The sequence below is a fragment of the Alligator sinensis genome, unplaced genomic scaffold (genome assembly GCF_000455745.1).
Source record: "Alligator sinensis unplaced genomic scaffold, ASM45574v1 scaffold492_1, whole genome shotgun sequence".
NCBI classification, from domain to species: domain Eukaryota; kingdom Metazoa; phylum Chordata; order Crocodylia; family Alligatoridae; genus Alligator; species Alligator sinensis.
The window spans coordinates 1,026,242-1,044,781 of NW_005842186.1; the positions used below are offsets into that span (position 1 = coordinate 1,026,242).

Genomic DNA, 18,540 nt, shown 5'->3' on the forward strand with positions numbered 1-18,540 from the left:
GGAAAGAGGGACCTGAGCTACACCATCTCCAAGCGTGGAGCAAGGAACAGAGGCGAACGCTTCCCCAGAGGAAGTAATACCACCTTTGTCCTCAGCTGCCTCACAGGCTCCAGCCACTGTTTGCTAGCACAGAGCATCTTCTACCACTCAGGTCAGGTCTACACTGCAATGTCTTGTCAAGCGAGTTATTGGCTCCATGGATGACAATGGGATGGGGTCTGGCCCAGGAACAGCCTATGCGGGATGCACTTCTCAACCTACACGCCTCATGCCCTGTCTGCCTAGCCCCACTTACCTGCCAGACTGAACACCAGCAGTCCTGGTATAAGCCACAGGCACGGCATCATTGCTTCAGCAAAAATCATCAGTGAAGGAAGGCAAGGCCCTCTGGGAAAAGGAATCTCCCCTCTCACAGCAGCTGCTCTGAACTGAAAAGAAACATGCACAGAAAAAATCAGCATAAACTTAGGTGATTGCACGTTAACTCAGCAGGCTCTGCCAGGACTCCTCAGGGACAGAGCATCATGCAGGATGCAGACTGGACAGACCTGCCACATGCGATGAGCCCAGAGGTCCATGTAGTCCTGTACACTGTCACTTATTATCTACTGCACCTGACCTGACATTAGCTCTACACAGCTCAGAATCCCACCTTTCCACACTAGATCAGAGCTTTGCTCTACCCTGTTTGGCCTTGAAAAAGCCACTCCCTCTCTCAGGGATAAAAAGGATGTAATAATCCTTCTGTTGGCTTGCCCATTTAGGCTGCCAGTTCTTTAAGCCAAGGTCTGTTTCTCATTAGCTACATATCCAGGGACCCTGATCTCAGGGAGGCCTCTGGTGCTACTATAACCCTTCTTCCAGCAGTGACTAGCATGTCCTTCCTCAAGTAGTTATTTGACAACGAACAGCCGACCTTAGTTACACTGGCTTCTCTCCCACATGCCAGGACTGCCCAGCTTCAGGTTCATCCTAAGCAAAAGAAAAAGAGAAAGATTCCTACAGACTTCAGCTGACATCAGAGCAGACTCTGGGGGCTGAAAAACCCCTATGGGCTTGGCTGGCATATGGTGGTGTGGGCGGGGGTCTTCTGCATGATTTCCAAGTCATGAATGTCTTCTCTTGTTAGATATTTCTCTCCTCCCCTCATTCCTTCTCCATTGTTTAACTCTGGGTACAGCTTTTCCCAGCCTCTCCCAAGCAGAGGCAGGACCCTGCTACTAAAATCTCATTTCTCTCCTCCAGGAAACAGTATTTGCCAGCTCTCATAATTTTCTTGATATTCGTGGCTTGCAAGACTCTGGCAGTCAAGTGAACACATCAAAATCACAGCTTACTCATTCTCCCCCATCCCCCCAAGCCAAATTCTAGCCTTCTTGTTGCAAAGCGAAGCAGGGAAAGTGTCCCCTAAAGGCTCAAAAGCCAAAAAAGCAAATAAAACGCACACCAAAGTATTATTCAAAAACATCTCAAGATTTTTAAGTTAATCCCATGAATTTTAGAGGGCCTGACTCAAGATCTTTGAACCTCTGGGTTGGCGAGGCCAAGGAGGTTTAGGTATACCTAGAACTAGGCCCATCTCTCAGATTTGTCTTGTGAGTGCAGGACCAAGTTGCCATGATGATGGGAGCAATGGAAGAGGAAAAGGAGGCAAGAGAGAGAGGGCAGGTTGGTTCACAGGGGAAGCAAAGAAGAGTCAAGGCCTTAAAAGCTTTGTAAGGCCAATGGTGCTTTCTTCTTTTTGTTGGGCCAAACCTAGCAGATGCCAATGGATGTAGATAAACTCGGCCCGCCCACAAGCACCAGTTTTGTCAGGGCTGCCAAGGGGGCCCCAGATATCAGTGGCAGTTTGCATTAAAAGATGGACTCATGTTATAGCTAGGGAGATACTGAGACCGTCTGAAAGGCTTGCACAGACCTGCCAAGGCAGCATGGTTACAGAGAGCCCTAAAGACAGTCACATATGAGGCAGAGGGACAGTGAGGGAAACTCTGAGATGGGCTTTGAGAGGCAGTCCTCACACCAACAAGCCAAGGCTGCAGTGGCTGGAGAAGCCACATATGATAGTGGGATCCGACCCTCCTACTGAGGCTGCTGGTCACAGACCCTGGACTCAAACTGCTAGCGAAGGCCTGTACCTCCATTTCCTGACCATATGCCCTTCCAAAATCCCAGTGCTGTTATCCCTCTTTTCCCAAGCCTAGGCTAGGTTAGCTGATGCCACCACAACTCCAGCAGCCCAACTAGTCTGTCCCACTGCCATAGCCTGGTGGTATCTTCTGCCATCCCCCATCTGGAATGAGGAGGTGATGTTCCCAGCTCCTCGAGCAGCTGGACATTTTGGTTGGAATTCACTAGATCAGCACGGATTTTGGTGCCATGTCAGGGTGGGGAGGAAATTATAGAGAATGCAAACAAAGTAGACAGGGCAATTGAGGAAAATTAATGGCTTTCCTGAACCACAGCTCTCAGCCTTGGAAGCCGGTGACACCCATGGAAAGCAGAAAGCATCTGTAGACAGGGGCGAGGCATGCAGGACAGCCCAGCTTTCCAGTGGCTTTGTAACCTGTTTTCCTTGCTGCTAATCTTTTGGCTGGATTTTTGGTGCTCACAGAAGTGTGGGCAGGAGATCCAACATACATGCTATGGACAGGTGGACTGCATGGTCTCCCCACACACTTGAGCTGCGATAGCCCAGAACACCCATATACACACAGTACAGTCAGTGCACCAGATGATGTAGAGCATATAGAGAAGCCAGATAGTCTCTCGCCTGCCTTGTCCTCTGCATCAAAATGCCAAGCTGCTGTAGTGACCCCTAGGTTCAATAAAAACAGGCATGCATGAATGAGAAGTTAAGGAACAAACTTTTAATTGTGGAGCAGAAGGCAACGACTGCAGATCCTCTATCCGGCTCTAACTGATGCAATAGAGGGACCATCTCCCAGTTCTTCCAACTCCACGAGATTTGACCTCTCCCTAAAATATGCAGGCTTCCCTGAATCCACTGAGGAAGGATCAGTTGCCCAACAGAAAAGGGTTGGGACCGACACAGCGGTGAAGGGCTACATCTATCATCTCTGCAAGGCAGGGCAAGAAAGAGCAGGCAACCAGACAGTTGTTCTCACTGAACAGCCTGATCCCACTTGACATCTCCCAAGCCCTCACCCTCCCCTCCTGCATGCCTTCAAAATGTGCAAAAATCTCACATTGCCTGTTAGTTCCAGCTCTAATTTTGGAAGCAAAACTGCTACCAGGACCCAAGGGTTTCAACCAGGTCAGCTACACATTCACTTCCCCTACTCTTCCTTTTCTTATGGTCCCACAGCATCTTGTTGCATGCAACCTGCTGTTGCAATGGCCTCTCAGACAAAACCTCTGTTCACTGCCAGTACCAACATTGTCTCTTGAGAGACTGACCAAGCTCCCTGAGGGCAAGTGATGGGAGGAGAGCGCTCAGGCTCTGGGGAAACCTGGACACTGAGGCCGGAGGTCTCAGATCCTGGCCCATTCTCCTGCTGGCACACACTACTTCATGGAAAAGGGCAACCCAGAGCTGGAGGCTCTAGCTACAAACTTCCCAGTTCCAGAAGGATTGCCAGGCAGACTGCAAGCTTCCCACAGTACCTCGGAGATCTTATTGCTGTTGGATGTACTTCATGGCTCCACCTTGGCAGCAATGGGAGCTGTTTTTGGGTCACAGCTTGGGTAAAGTGGTACGGTTCCAAATGCACCTTCATCACTCTAGCTCCTGGCAGCAGAGGAACAGCCACATCCCTTTCAGGTGTCCCATACAAGAGACAAGTCTAAGGTAATGTTTCCTTCATTCGCTATGGACCAGCCCCAGCACCTTGGCCAACCACAACAGCAGAGCCCCTGCATTAGATGACTCTAGGTGCCAACAAAAGGAGCCCTGCTGAGAGAATGAGCACAAGAAAGGCCTCACTCTGTGAAGCAGGAGGTGTTCCTGGGAGCATGGTGGATTTCTCTTGGGGATCTGTGATACAAACGGGGTGGGTGGACAGCACTTGCTCCAAGTCCTGGGAGCTAAAGGGGCTGAGGGGAATAGCGGGGTTTTCAAACCCTCACTGTTCCTGTATGGAGCCGTTTCCAGTCTCTGTTCTGTTTCCATTCCAAGTGCTTATGCTGCAGCCCTGACCTAGGAAGGTATGGGTGCAGAAACCTGCTCTCTGCTCTATAAAAAAAATCTTACTACCCATCCTTTCTGGTTTCTGCCTGCCACCGCTGCAGTGAAGGAATGAGAAACAGCTAAGGGGAAGTTTGAGTAACAACCCCTATGCATGACATCGGCCTGCCTTGGCCCTGCAGGCTGAAGACACAGACTGCAGTGCACAAGGGAGGCTTCCCTACCTTTCCCATCCTCTGCCAAGCCCAATACTCCCCCTAAATCTGCCCTGCCTTCCCTTTCTTCCCCAACCCAGCTGGGTATTGGAGAAGCCGTGCACCCTTTCTGGAAAGCAAGGGGCACATGCTGCAGAGTCCCTCGTACGGGTCTGTGATGCTGACTTCAGTCAACATAGTTCATATGGGACAAGTGGCTGAAAAGATTTGACCCTGACCAACACAGCTGTGCCAGGAAAAGCCCTTAGTACAGACACAGCACCACACACTCGTTTTGCTCATGGATGGTGGTCTAACTTCTCCAGTTCAAAGCACAGCTTTGCCAGTCCAGCTGTGCTCATGTAAGGAATGGCTTGTTGGCGGAGCACACTATTCCCACTCAGGTTAAATGTTCTTCACATAGACCCTACCCTAGCCATGATTAAGTGTTGGACACTTGGAAAAACCTTGGAATGCCCCAATTCCACGCCCATCCCCAAACTCACTCAACTGGAGCACAAGATGTGCTCAGAGCCATGGGCTCTGGCCCAGATCAATCTATAAACAACCAACCCAATGGATATGGCTTAATTTTTCGCACACCCAGCACTGAAGTCAAAGAAGCCAGTAATCAGAAGAATCTGTGCAACTCCCCTGATGCAGTCAGCTGGTGATAGAGGGACAGAGGATCATGGGAGACGTAGTTCACCCAGGAACATTGGCCAATACAAAAGAATGGTGGTATCAGCCCCCCTGACAGGCAGTGCTCCCCAGTGGAAATATACACTGTGGAAATAAATAGATGTTTTTTATTAATGTTGCTGTTTTCTCCACCTGTCTGATATGGCATTCACCAACAATGGCAATAAAACAGTAGCCTTGCCAATGAAGCCAGTGCCTACGGGGGCACTTCCATGGCTATAGGTATGGGTGTACACTCCAGTGAGCAAATGCAGCAACTTGGAAAGGGGACACACAAACCAAGACCAGGAGGGTCTGGGGTCCCCAGAGCTAGAGAGACACCTAAGAGATGCCATGTCACTATATAGAAGAAGGTATCTGATGGGACTCTGCTGGATAACTTCAGCAGAGCTTCATACATTGCCCAATTGTTAAACTGTCCATCCACAAAAGCATCCAGTAAAATCCACCAAGACACAGCTGTGAGTCACAGTGACTAAACACAGCTGCTTCATGTGCATATCCACCCATAGTAATCCAGGGGATTGCCAAGGGCTCCACTCCCTGAGGCCGTTCTCCTGCTGGGCCTGACTGGGGCAGCAGTACAGTGCAGATGGAGTTAGTCCCACGTGTTGGCATAGGGTTACAGAATATCCATGACTAGCTTCTAAGATGGCGGAAACATGCCCCGGGCCTTATCAGCATAAGGCCCAGGGCATGTTTCTGCCATCTTAGAAGCCAGTCATGGATATTCTGTAACCCTATGAGAGAAAGGATGCCACGATCATGGCTTCTTGGCCTCTGCTACAAACACTGCATTTCTGCTTTCAGCTGAGTCCAGGGATGGAGCCAGTCCCACTGCCCTGTATGGCTACAGTGGGTAAGAGCTTCATTCCACAGGCTTTCAGCCAGAGAGGAAACACAGGCAAACCCATAACAGAAGGTAAGATCTATGGGGGTGGTTGCCACCGCAGCCAGCTAAAGGCTGCAACCAGGTTTTCCCTCTTACCTCCCCTGTGCACAGGATGCCTGGAGCTCTTGGAAGCCATTAGGGCTCTCCCCATTAATGAGACATTTCCTCGACTGCCACCACATCCTTCCCACACAACCCACCAACAGAGTGGAGGAAGGGCTATGCAACAGCATCTGCTTCCTCTGCTGAGATTCCATTCCACCCCCACCCCCATTATCTCCAAGCCACTTTGCATAAGGAAAATACAAAGCCAACTCGCAACTTCAGCTTGGGTCACATGCACAACAAGTTGGGTGGGCCTCAGGTTGCTGGAGGAAAGACTTCAGGTGCATTTGCCAGGTTCAGTTTAGCACAATTCTTTGTCACAATGAGCAAGGCCCTGCACAGAGCTGGAATACACGGGCAGAAGGAAGGCAACGCCAGATGTGCATCAGGAGAAAGTTGGGAAAAGAGGCCTGATATGAGCCTAGCTGGCTTGCTGTAGCCCAAGAGGAAAGGTTCGTGGCAGGACTCTCTCCAAACCTTAGTTAAAGCTTGGGACAATGCTGCAAGTGTAAAACAGCACATATGTAAAAGAGCACAGGAACTCAAGCAGATAGTTCGCTTTGTTGTGAATGAAACTCAGCTGCCCTCACAACTCCCTCCATCAGGATGGACCATGTCCTACTAGATGCTCTTCTCCATAATGAGTTTCCTGGATCTAGTTACTTCCTCACTGGAAAGTCTCAGCTGTAGCTCTGGGCTCTTTCAAAGGGCCCAGTTCTGCCCCTTAAATAGCAATAGCTAAACTCCCACTTACTTTCACGGGAGCAAGCTTGGGCCCCCAGTATGCTTTTCAGCCTTAGTTTGATTTCCTGTGTAATCAGAGCCAGTACGTGCCAGGAGGCAATGAACAGACGGAGCAAAGACTGGCCGCTGGGCTCCTGTGAAAAGCAGCATTCACCTTTCATACCAGCCCCCCCCGAAACCACATCTACAGCCTCTTTATTCAGCAGGTCTTGAGCATTTCCATGTGTTGGCTGGGACAGCGTAAAGCAAGCGGCACCCATGGGAGAGCTTCCAGCATCTCTATGGATGGCTATGTATAGCAAGTCCTGGCAATGAATTATGCAGGGCTTTTCCAACGACATCCCAAAGGCCCCAGCTGAGATCAGAGCCCCACTATGCTAGGTGCTGCATAGATCCACTAGGCAACAGGCTCTATCCTGGAAAGCTTACAGTCTAACTAGTTAAAGTTTCAGCAGTAAATGAGCTCTGTCTCTAGCAAACACCTAACAAGGCCTTCAGGAGGCTCACAGCAAGTGTAGTTCAATGTTTAATTAATAATTCCCTTGCAGGGCACCAAAGGTTTGCCAATGTCTTGCCAGGCTTCTGCCAAAATTCGTGGGTGCCTTCAACACATAGCTACTGGCACCCAAATAAATGGTTAACAATGGCCAGTTCAGCACAGGACAATAATGAGGTTCAGCACTAAGGCTAGTACTGGTTCTTATGCAATGGCCCAGAGAGGGAGGAGTGAAAGCTTGGGCTTCTTCTAGTCAGGGGTTGCAAAGGGCTGGTACAGCACTGGTCCCAGAGACTGGAAAGCCCTAGATACTGCAGAGGAAGGGAAAGAAACCTTATAGAAGATAATTATAGCATAACTCGTCCCAGGAGGAAGTTTCTTCTTTGCTTTGGGCCAGCAGAGGTTGCTTTATGCCTTGAAGCATGAGGGCTTTCAGATCCAGTCCATCTAACAGGGCGGCTTTTATGCACAGAGAAGGACAAGGGTCCCAAGTCTCTGCTGGCCCAAAGCTAAGATGAAACTTCCCCCTAGGATGAGTTATATTATAATTATCTTCCATGGCGTTTTTTTCACTTCCCCTGCAGCATGTGGGACTTTCCAGTCTCTGGGACTGGTCCTGCACCAGCCCTTTGCAACCCCTAACTACCAAAAGCCCAAGCTTTCTCTCCTTCCTCTTTCAAAGCTTGGGCTTTCTCTATTCAGGGGTCGCAAAGGGTTGGTGCAGCACCAGGCATGGGCAAAAGCAGCCTGCAGGGTCACTCTTCATTAGTGGTTCTCCACTTCTTTAGACTCAAGACCCCGCTTAGAAAATGCCAACTCTTAGCTCTGGGGTGTTGGAAGGCTCTGATGGGAAGCAGCCAGGAGTAGAAGGGTCAGTGAATGGTGAGACCTGAATCAATCCTTTGACATGGGACCTAGTTTGGCCATCAAACTCAACAGCTCCTAAACTTGCCTAAAGTTTGGATTAGGAATCAGATGTCAGTTTGCTAGCTTTGATGCAGCTCAGATGAGAACTCAGCTTTCCCTGACAGCTAGCTCTCTACTGACAGATCTGCTTCTGGAGGAGACCTAAGAAGTCACTGAGTGAGTGTAAGAGAGCTATCAAGCTGATCTGCTCTAGGGCCCCAATGGAGGTGCGCTACTTACCAGGACACCCCTAGGAGTAACTAGGAATAATGGCTACAAACTAGTGAAGAGTAGATTCAGGTTAGACATTAGGAAGAATTTTTTTCACAGTAAGGGTGGCCAGAATCTGGAACAGGCTGCCAAGAGAGGTGGTGCTATCACCTAACTTGGAGGTCTTCAAGAGGAGGCTAGATAGGCACCTGGCTGGGGTCGTCTGACCTCGGTCCTCTTTCCTGCCTGGGGCAGGGGGTCGGACACGATCCTTCGTGGTCCCTTCCAACTCTATGAATCTATCTATCTGTCTATCTATGAATCCTAAGAACGGTCCATAAACACTGGCCCTTAGATGCACAAGGTTCATAATGGGAGATCCCTTTGCAGAATCAGAGCCTTGAGTACAAGGCATTTTACACGTCATAGACAGAGAGACGAGAGGACGGATGGACAGAGCAACACTTCACTGCAAGTGACAAACTGGCATCTTGTTTCAACTCAATGGAGTGAGATCAGCGACCAGCCCTTTTCTCCTTCCCTTGTTTACTTTAGCTCCTGTATGATGGAAATGCCAGATGACCCGATCCCATGTTATTTTGGGCCTAGAGCACTAAGAAAAACCCATGGAAAAGGAGACAGACAGCTGGGTGGAGTGGGGCCCCTGTGGAACTCCAATACACAACTCTGCTCTCTGGTTCCCATCCACTGCACGGGTATGGTCCATTTCTTTATTTATAAATATAAATCCTTTATTTAGTGACTGCAATGCCATTATTATACCTCGTGGGTGGCACCAGTCACAGAATCTGAGCCTCAAGCCAATGTCCTGTGTCAGGTACTAAACCATAATAACCATCCTAATGGCACAGCCAAACACCCTGACCTGATATGGGGCCACAAAGGTTTCCATGAATGTGGCACAAACCTAGAAGTTTGGTTCTTCATCTTCTTCAATGCATTAAGGCAATGGTTTTCAAGCTATGGTCCACAGACCCCTGGGGGGTCCACAGACTATGTCTCTAAGGGGTCTGCCAAAGATGACTATGATCAATCAAAAGTATGCAAATACCCACACTTACAATTCAAAGGGGTCTGTACTTCTATTCAAAATTTTTTAGGAGTCCACAAATGAAAAAAGGTTGAAAACCACTGCATTTGTGTCTGTATTTCTGCTGAAAGCTACATCTTTATCACAGATGCTCCCTTTCCTCCTGCCATTCAACTCTAGATTAATTCCAACTGCTTTTGTATAGAAACAGTTTATCTGATCTGAAGCATTTTTATGCAAATAAGTCAAAGTAGGCACAGAACAGCTCAGTCATAAAGAGGTGCAATTTCTGCAAAGAGCAACTGCTTCAGTAGCGACTTAGCCATCTCTGTGTTGGAGTTAAAAGAGACACAATTAAGGGCCAATTTGGGCTGCCCATTTCACAGCTCCAAAGCAGAGCAAGGAGATGGAGCAGGTGAACATTAATTGTGCTGTTTTGCTTTCCCCTGTTATAGTACGACTGTTTGAACCCTACAGGTTTTACACAGCATAAAATCCTCTTTCTGGCACACAGCTTGGTCTGGGTGAGACCGTGTCCACAGTAATACGTGTGATAGACACCAAAGAAACTTCTCAGCCGCAGCAACAGCCAAGTGGAGGGTTCACCATGGTGGGATTGACAGCTTGGCTGTTGCAATATGCAAAGCATTTGAGGGCAGTATCCTGATTCAGTGAGATTTGCATGTCCACAGAAGATAAACTACTACTGTTACCATCTAATGCAGTGATACTCTGAATGTAGCTGGTGCTCTTTGCTTACTATTGGCTGTTCACGTGTCTCCTGACTATCACTGAGCTACTGGAATGAATTTTTCAGCTTTGCTGGTTTTGGAACAGTTGTTGCCTGGTTTGATCTAGGCAGAAGGGATGGAAAGGATGAATTCCTGCAGTGGAGGGCTTTTCACTTTGTCCAACAAGTGCCCCAGTATCCTAGAGAGAGGGCAGTCTACAGCAGTGGTTCTCAACCTTTTTAGACTTGAGGCACCCCTCCTTAGATTCAAAGCTACCCCCCATAACATTTGTGAATTAAGCGGCACTCCATTTCAAGAACTACTTTATTTATTACAGTGCTTACCTCCTTGCAGAGGTGCCGGGCAGTGGGATGAAGGGAAGAAGAACAACCAGGCAGGAGAGCCTGAGCCTGCTCTTATCTGCTTATATTCCTACATTTCCTGCAACACCCTTCAAAGAATCTAGTGTCATCCTTGTTGAGAATCACTGGTCTACCAGCTGGAGCACAGCACACTGGGAACAAGTGCACCCAGGTTGCACCCAAGTTGGTCTTACCAAGTCCCTGCAAAGCCCTGGGTCTCTCTGCTCCCTCTATCCAGGAACCACTGCCTTTCCCCACAGCCCAGGAGCAGTGACTATTTGCAAAGAGGTTTGCAGGCAGCCAGAACCAAGCGCTGCGCAAGCCACCACATGCTGTGCACTGACATTTCCCTTCCAGCAGTCTAATTACAGCCCCTATGGCTTCATTCCTATTTTTGCCACCCTAGGAGTTGGCTATTTATAAATACACGTATTTATATTTAATATTAATGTGCTATGTTTTCAATTCACGGCAGTTCCTCTCTCCTGCCCCAAGGCTTTTCTCTTTCCCCTACCATCCTGCTGGTTTAATCACTCTGTTTTCTGCCTGCAGCCAGCCAGCACACGTTCTCTGGGCCCACTCATGCCCTCACTCACCCAGCCTTCAAACAAAGGAGTCTGCTGCTAACCACAGTCAGTCACCCCCAGGACAAGGAAGCAGCCTGCTGCAAAGCAATGCCAGGTATGCATAGCCCACAGGCATGAGGAGACAGAGGTGGGCTGGGCTGCAGTACAGCCTTGGTTACCACAGTACCTAGAATTGGCAGCTCACCTAAAACCCTGCACCCCAGCTTCATGTGGAGGGTCCACCTTGAACCTAATCCAACAGAGCTCCCTCCCCACCATTCACTATAACTCATAGCAAACAGGGAGTGTCCATCCTTTACCGAGCCAAGGATAACATTGGCATCAGATCAAGGGGCTTTTTGGTTTTGGTTGTACTCTTTTCCCAGTATTTGGCTGGCCAATATTTGGGGCCTCAAGGCCTCATTTCCATTAGGAGGAATAGACAATGTGACTTAGGTATATTCCTTGGTGCAATCCTAATTACTTCCAGAGAATGGGAACAAAGTCCTGATTCCCTGAACTTGGTAAGAACAAACAACAGCAGGCAGGTTCCTTGCTTCACAATTTCTGAACCTGTCTTTCCAGCCAGCCTTGCATCCTAAGGACTTCTGTCTCTTCTCACTTTTAAGGCCGTGCTCATAACTGTTTATCTGGCTTTCCATTGGCTCTTCTCTTTGCTCTCCAGTTGCTCTTTCCTGGCTCACACAACAGCTATAGCCAACCCATGCCTCAGACCTTCTGTCTGCAATCAGGCCCATGGAAGCTGTAGCAGGGCACGAAGGTGCCTGCTACCGAGAGAGCCAGGAAGACTCCTCAGGTGGCAGCTGCTGAGGCAACTAGAGGGAGCTAATGATCGCACCTGCCTAGCCAGCTGACAAGAAGGGGCAGGGCCTGGCTCCTATATAAACCACAGGCAGGAGGCTGGTAGCAGATCCCTACCAGCAGCTAAGAAAGAAGGAGCTCCCTGGAAGAGAAAAGAGAAGCCGTGCTGCACCATGTTGGTCACCATGGTGGGATAGAGAACCCCGGTAGGCCTGAGCGCAGTTTGGCTGGAGGCTTAAGTTTGCGTTGTAGCCCAGGGGCTTGTGTTTATGTTGTTGTTTGTGTTTGCTATTGGTTACACTGGTGGTTTGGGTGAGGCTATTAGGGGATGGAGGAGGCCTCATAGGGGACTTGCATGTGGGGACCCCAGCGCCAGTGAGGGTGCTACATATGGGGTACATAGACCCCAGCCCCAGAGAGGGGCAGTTGAGAAGCCCAGAGAAGGGAGTGTTGTTGAGCAGCCCATGTGGGTGTGGTGAGCCCCAGAGAAAGGGGGCAGCCTTGTGGTGAGCCCGAGAGACAGGGCGGCACTATTGAGAAGGCCCCCGGAGAGAAGGGCACAGAAAGAGAGAGAGACGGGGCTGGAGAGCCCGAGTGCCGTAGAGGGCGTGCAGACTGAGAGGGACAGAATAGCGTCCATTACATCTGCGAGGCTTGGGGCATGGTATTGGGGTGGTAGGAGCCACGCATAGCCCATAAGGCTTGGGTGCATGGGACACCCATGACAGGAGAACCGTGGCCAAGAGGACAGAAGGTAGCCTCCCTATAAAAAGATATAAAATCAAAGACGTGGCGGGCGAGAATCGGAGGGGGCAAGACGGCCGCTCTGCACAGTGAAGGAGGCGGCAGGGGAGGGCACGGCGACCCTGACGTCCCTCCTGTTACAGAAGCCAACTTACTCTTTCCAAACTCAGGACTTCCCACTGTCCATTACTTTGGGTGGTAACCCCCATCGCTTCCAGCTATTTCACTTCCAAATGGATCTTACTTGCTCCTTTCATTTAGTCTGGATCCAGGGTGCATCTATTGTAGTAATGTCCATGATTGACTATAGATCAAAGCCACCTTTAACAGCAGTCATTAATACCTTCCAGCATCACAGCATTATGGAAGCACCTGGAAGCTCTAGTGTCAGATCACGGTCCCATTGCTCCAGGTGCTGTTCATGTAGTGGTCAAGTTGGCAGACAACACATGAGGGACTAAAACAAAGAACAGCAGGGGAAAAAGGCACAAATATCTGCAGTTTGGGCACAGCAGCATGCACAAGATGACGGCAAAAAGACTCCCAGTCTCTGCGGAGGGTGATGAGTCTCTCTCGCATGCACAGAGGCCTGTAAGGAGAGAAAGTCCTTGCCACAGAGTGCACAGTCTACATGCACAGGGCAAGCAAAGTCTAAGAAGGGCAGCAAGGGGAAGGGGCTGGCCCCAAGTCACACAGCTTTATAAAGGATATTCTGCAGCACTGACCCAATGCACTTCAGGCACCACAGTGATGCTACAGGACTTCAGCTCCTGCTCGGGGAATGCCCCAGCACAGGCTTACTTTAAATACGAGGCTGCAAATTCTCTTTCCATGCTGGGACGTCAGCTCTAAGCCTCCCCCGCTTTGCACTGACAATCTGCAGCGATTTCCCCGCTACTACCCCCAGGTAGCGGAGTGACCCTCCCGCCCGCACTGCCATTTCACACAGCAGCCTGCACACCACGATTTTCTACATTTATTTTTAAATCTCCTGTGGGCTTGCTCAGAGATGGAAAGCAAAGCAATACTGCTCCGTGGCCCTCCCAAAGTGCTTGCCCCCTCAAGTGCCCTACAAAGTATCCTCACCCCCATTTTACTATGGGGGAAACTGAGACATGGCAAAGAGGGAGGGACTTGTCCAAGATGCCCCCAGACCAGGGTTGTCCAACTGGAGGCTTGTGGGCTGTATCTCCCATGGCTGCTGCTGCAGGAGTCTCTGGGCTCCCCTTCCCACCTACAGACCGCTTCTTGCCCCTGTTGGAGGGTAGGGCAGTGCTGCCCATGGGGAGCTGGGGAGCCTGTGGCTGTGTGATAGGGGAGGGAATCACACTGCCCTCAGTGCCCAGGCAGTAGGGTGAAGGAATCCTGTTCCTCAGACACTGTTTCCACCATCCTACCCACTGCATCACATTGCCTCACAAGCCACAACTGTCCTATCTTGCAAATGCTTATGCAGCAATTCTGGTCACTGAGAGAAGAGCAGAGATGACACAGACTTTCTCCTCCCCCTTCCTTTTCTTTCTTTGGAGCACGAGGCTGGCCAGGAATAGGTTGGTGGTGGGGTTCTTCACCACTTCCCTGACACTGGATGAGCACATCTTTTTTCTAAATCTGGCCAAAAAGGAGCCAACTCCTTCCCCTCCACCAGTCCAGGAGGCAGGAAGCAAGTGAGAGAGGGTGACAGGGCACCCCTCATTACACTCAGCCCCTGCTTGCCTTGAGACTAGGAAAATGTGAATTACTTCTAGGTGGATTTGCACTTGAAACTGTTCCATTTAGCAAGAATTTTCACTGACGGAGGCATTCGCTTTCCTATGTGCCCCAAGGGATGACAAGGTCGAACAGTTATAAACTCCTGCAAAACCATTTCAAGCTGGACATAAGGAAGAATTTCTTTACTGTCCGAGCCCCCAAGGTCTGGAATAGCCTGCCAACGGGGATGGTTCATGCACCTACATTGAACGCCTTCAAGAGAAATGTGGATGCTTAGCTTGCTGGGATCCTATGACCCCAACCCGCCCCTCGGGCAGGGGGCTGGACTCGATGATCTTCCAAGGTCCGTTCCAGCCCTAGTGTCTGTGAAATCTGTGAGAACTGGAGTGACCCCACAGGGATAGCAGCATGGCTGGTGGCTCAAACATCAGGCTAGGAATCAGGAAACCTGGGCTCTAGCCTCAGTTCTTCCACTGCTTTGGACAAATCTTTGTTCTGCTCTCTGCCTCAGTTTCCCCATCTGTTCCTTTGGAGCAAAGCAAAATGGCAGGAGTCAGTCACTGCCCAGAGTACAATTTCTAATTCCCTTGCAAGTGACTAAGTAGGAATTAATGCCAATTGAAGTGATTTTACATGTAGGATTGGATGGTCCTCCAAAATATAAGGTGCTGGACAAAACAAGCAATAATTCAAGGAGACTCTATAGCATGTGTTATAGCAGAGGTCAGCCTAGATGACCACAGTGGTCCCCCTATCCTTACAATTTATGAATCCAGCTGGGCCCATTGATTGCTACCACAGAGGATCAACCCTGTGGGTAGCAGCCCTGTGGATAGCAGCATTTCTCCATGGTGCCAGAGGAAGAGGGAGAGGCAGAGCAGCAAGGAAGAGCAGCCATTGAAGCAGGATTCCCCTCTACCTTAGGAGGCTACAACCTTTTGGACCTGCAGCTTCCAAGCCCTCCCATCTGCAGGAGCAGTTATTTGGGAATTCTCTATAAAACCAGGCTTATGGAGTTTCCTGGCTCTCTACTGCGCTCCGCGGAAGAGAATGATCTCTGTAGGCAGTGGTGGGTGCTCAGTGCTTTCTCAAAAGTGGGTGCCAGTGTTTTCAATGGGGCATACAGAACCAATGGCCACTTGGGACAGTGTTGGGTATGAAGCCACAAGATCTGGGAGGGGAAAACCAGGCACATCAAAGCTGAAATCAATTTAAATACCCAGGGAATGAGTCATAGGCAACATGTAGGAGGGGCTGGGGGAGGACATGCCCCCCTGACAGTGACAGCGAGAGCTCCAGCTAGTAGGGGGGCACGGAGAGTGCTAGTGCCCCCCCTAAAATTGGCTGTGTTGGTGGCATGCCACAGGTGCACTTGGCGACCGGCTGCTGGGGGACCCCTCCCTCCCTGTTGCCGGCTGGCCACTGGCGAACCCCGCCCCCACCCCAATTGCTGGCTGGCTGCTGGGGGAGGCCCCCCCCAGACTTGGGAGGCACCAGTCACCCATGGAATGAGTCCTAGTCTACCTCCAATCCCAGCCATGTCTTCTGAAGAGAGATCAAAGGCACGGAAGTTATGTACTAGGAAAGGAAACCTTGTCCCGCTAGATCACCAACATAGTGTAGAAAGATAATGAATGATTTGGTGGGTCTCAACTGCTGGGGGAAAAAAAGCATCAGTCTGACCTGGAAATCAGTTTCAGAAAGACCTAAAAACTGAACAGGCATCGGGATGAAATTCCCTTGTTCTCCCCAGATGTGGTCCCTCCAGGCTGCAGGAACACAGGAGCTGTTACAGTGACTAAGACTCTGGTCTGCCCAGTCCAAAAGTAGCTGCTGCAGGGGAAGAAACCTGTGGGTAGCCACACAATGACCTTATCCCTTACCTCTGATAGAGGGCTCATGCCCCAAAGCAAAATTTAGCAAGCCCTTTGCTTTCCTGCCAGCATTAATTATTTTAGATCTGTCATGCTGAGAAATGCCTAAGCCTTTTTTCAAGTGCTGCTGCCTCTAGGATCTTGGCAAGGAGTGCCACAAGCTAACAGTGTGAAAGAGTAGTTCCCTTCACAAGTTCTTGGCCGACTGAAAGGTTGGGAAGCACGTGTGAAAGTCTGCACTGATGCTGTACCTGCTCTGCGGATAAAGGGAGGACTTCAGATGCCAGCTGGCGTCTTTCACCAGCGCCGAAGAAAAATGTCCATCCTCTCCAACAGAAGTGAGTTTTTCCCCTATGCTTTAGCAATAGGAGCTCTGTCAGATTCTCCAGTGCTTTGCTGCATATCTGGCTGGGCTCTTCATCTTTCCAGAGCCCTCATAACGTTTTCAAAAGCATTACACAGGCAGAACAGAACCACCGGTCTTGTATTTACAGACACCACAGTAAATGGAAAAACGCAAAGCTTTGGCACTGGTCACATCCTCCAATTTGCCCAACACCACTACATTGCCTCCTCACTCTCCAACACAGCTCTGAAAACTCAGCTCAAGAACTTATCCTGCTTATCTGAGGGACGAAATGGCTGAACCACCCAAAGTGTTCCCTCTCACCAGGTTTTGTCAGGCTGTATACTGTTGTCCTTCCTGCTCAACAAATCGGTGAGCTGACGGGTGACTCCCAAGTTCTATGACTCATTCTCCTTCACCTTGGACTTTGCTTTCCCAGTGTCCAACTAGGAGCCAGCTGACTGAGCCTCAGCCCAAACTAGGGTTAGCTGATGCTAGTTGACTGATGAAAGCAAATGGGGCAAGTGTAGAGATGACATAAGGAATCCTTCTGGAGTGCAAGACACAACACAAGAAATCCACTTTTTCCCAGTCCCATGGGGTGCGAGTGGTCAGAAATGCCTTTCCTCCATTCATCTGTACTTAGGGACAGTTCTCCAGACTGTCAGTCCTACCATGGTGATCCAGATATCTAGGACCTCGGAGCTGGGTTAGATGGGGCTTCCTCAAGATCAGCTGCAACTGCAGCCTCTGGGTGTCAACCTCGCTCAGTTGTATTAACTGAGCAAATCCCATTTTTATAGAGCTTTTTTGATGAGCAAGGATTTATACAACAAGAGTAAAGCTATCAAAATCTGCCCCCCATAAGTTGTCCAATAAGTCACTTTGCAAAACATATGCAAACAATTTAAAATCTCAGTTAACGCACTTTATACAGAGCATGTGGCAATTATTAAACGTAAGCCACATGCAACAACATAAATCACTAATTTCCATGCACCACTCACCAGAACACAGCACAAATTCAGTTTTTCATAAAGGAGCAGGGCATCTATCTCCCTTTCAGGAGAGGACTCCACCCTCTATGAAAGTAACACACCATGTTGAAATGGTGTAACACCACGTTTAAAGATACCCATCCCATGCAGAGAACCTGCTGGCATCCAACGTATACCCTGAGGAATGTGAATTACCAGCCTCTGCCCCCTCAGATGATCAAAGAACTCCATAAGCTGTGACTAACCGGCAAGTGTCACTGAACCAGCCGCAAGTAAGAGCTATAACTGCATGCAGAAACCTAGTGTGCCACACACTCCCTATAAACAAGTTTTCCCTATATCGTAAGAGGTCCATGGGAATTCACATTCCACTTGCAATGCTATATTGCAATAAACGATGGCAGTAGGGATACAGATGTCATAGCTCAGTGTTTCTCAACCCTTGGGTCATGACCCAAAAGTGAGTCACAAGAAATATGAAAGAGTCACAGACAAACTTTAAAAGTGGATCAAGCTTTAAAAATGGAAAGTAGAAAAATGTGGAAAACAGTGGCTTTTCCCTTGCAGGCTGGCAGAGGTCCAGCCTGCGAGGAGATGCTTGGGGTCCCCCATGCCCCACACACCCATGCCACACACATTGGGGGGCTGATGGTGGGAGGCAGTGGGTTGGGAGTGAGGGGCATTGGTTTGGGACTGACCATTGTTGTTTACAAATGGGTCCTGGTACAAAAAAGGTTGAGAGCCACTGCCATAGCTGATAGCGAACAAGCCTAGGAAGTCCTGAAGGACAGCAGAGGCCTGGGGTCTTGGCGCTGAAGATTCTGCTTCCCCTCACCCTGCCAATGCGCGTAGTGTGTTCATAGGCATTCAAGTCACAGATGCCCTCTACAGAGAAAAAGGGTGCTTCATTGTGACTCTTGGGGCAAAACCATGACAT

General features: G+C 49.6%; 1 protein-coding gene across 2 annotated transcripts in view; it reads right to left on the reverse strand.

Annotated features, from left to right (window-relative positions):
- CD276 (CD276 molecule) overlaps positions 1 to 17,706 on the reverse strand; it is a 48,202-nt gene extending 30,496 nt beyond the window's left edge. For both annotated transcript variants that reach the window (XM_025207176.1, XM_006026265.3), the window contains exons 1-2: positions 17,613 to 17,706; positions 296 to 428 (exon numbers count right to left, since the gene is read on the reverse strand). In XM_025207176.1, the coding sequence (XP_025062961.1) occupies positions 296 to 365 (70 nt within the window). In that variant the 5' untranslated portion in view covers positions 366 to 428; positions 17,613 to 17,706. The remainder of the gene's footprint in view (positions 1 to 295; positions 429 to 17,612) is intronic.
- Between the last annotated feature and the right edge of the window lie 834 nt (positions 17,707 to 18,540).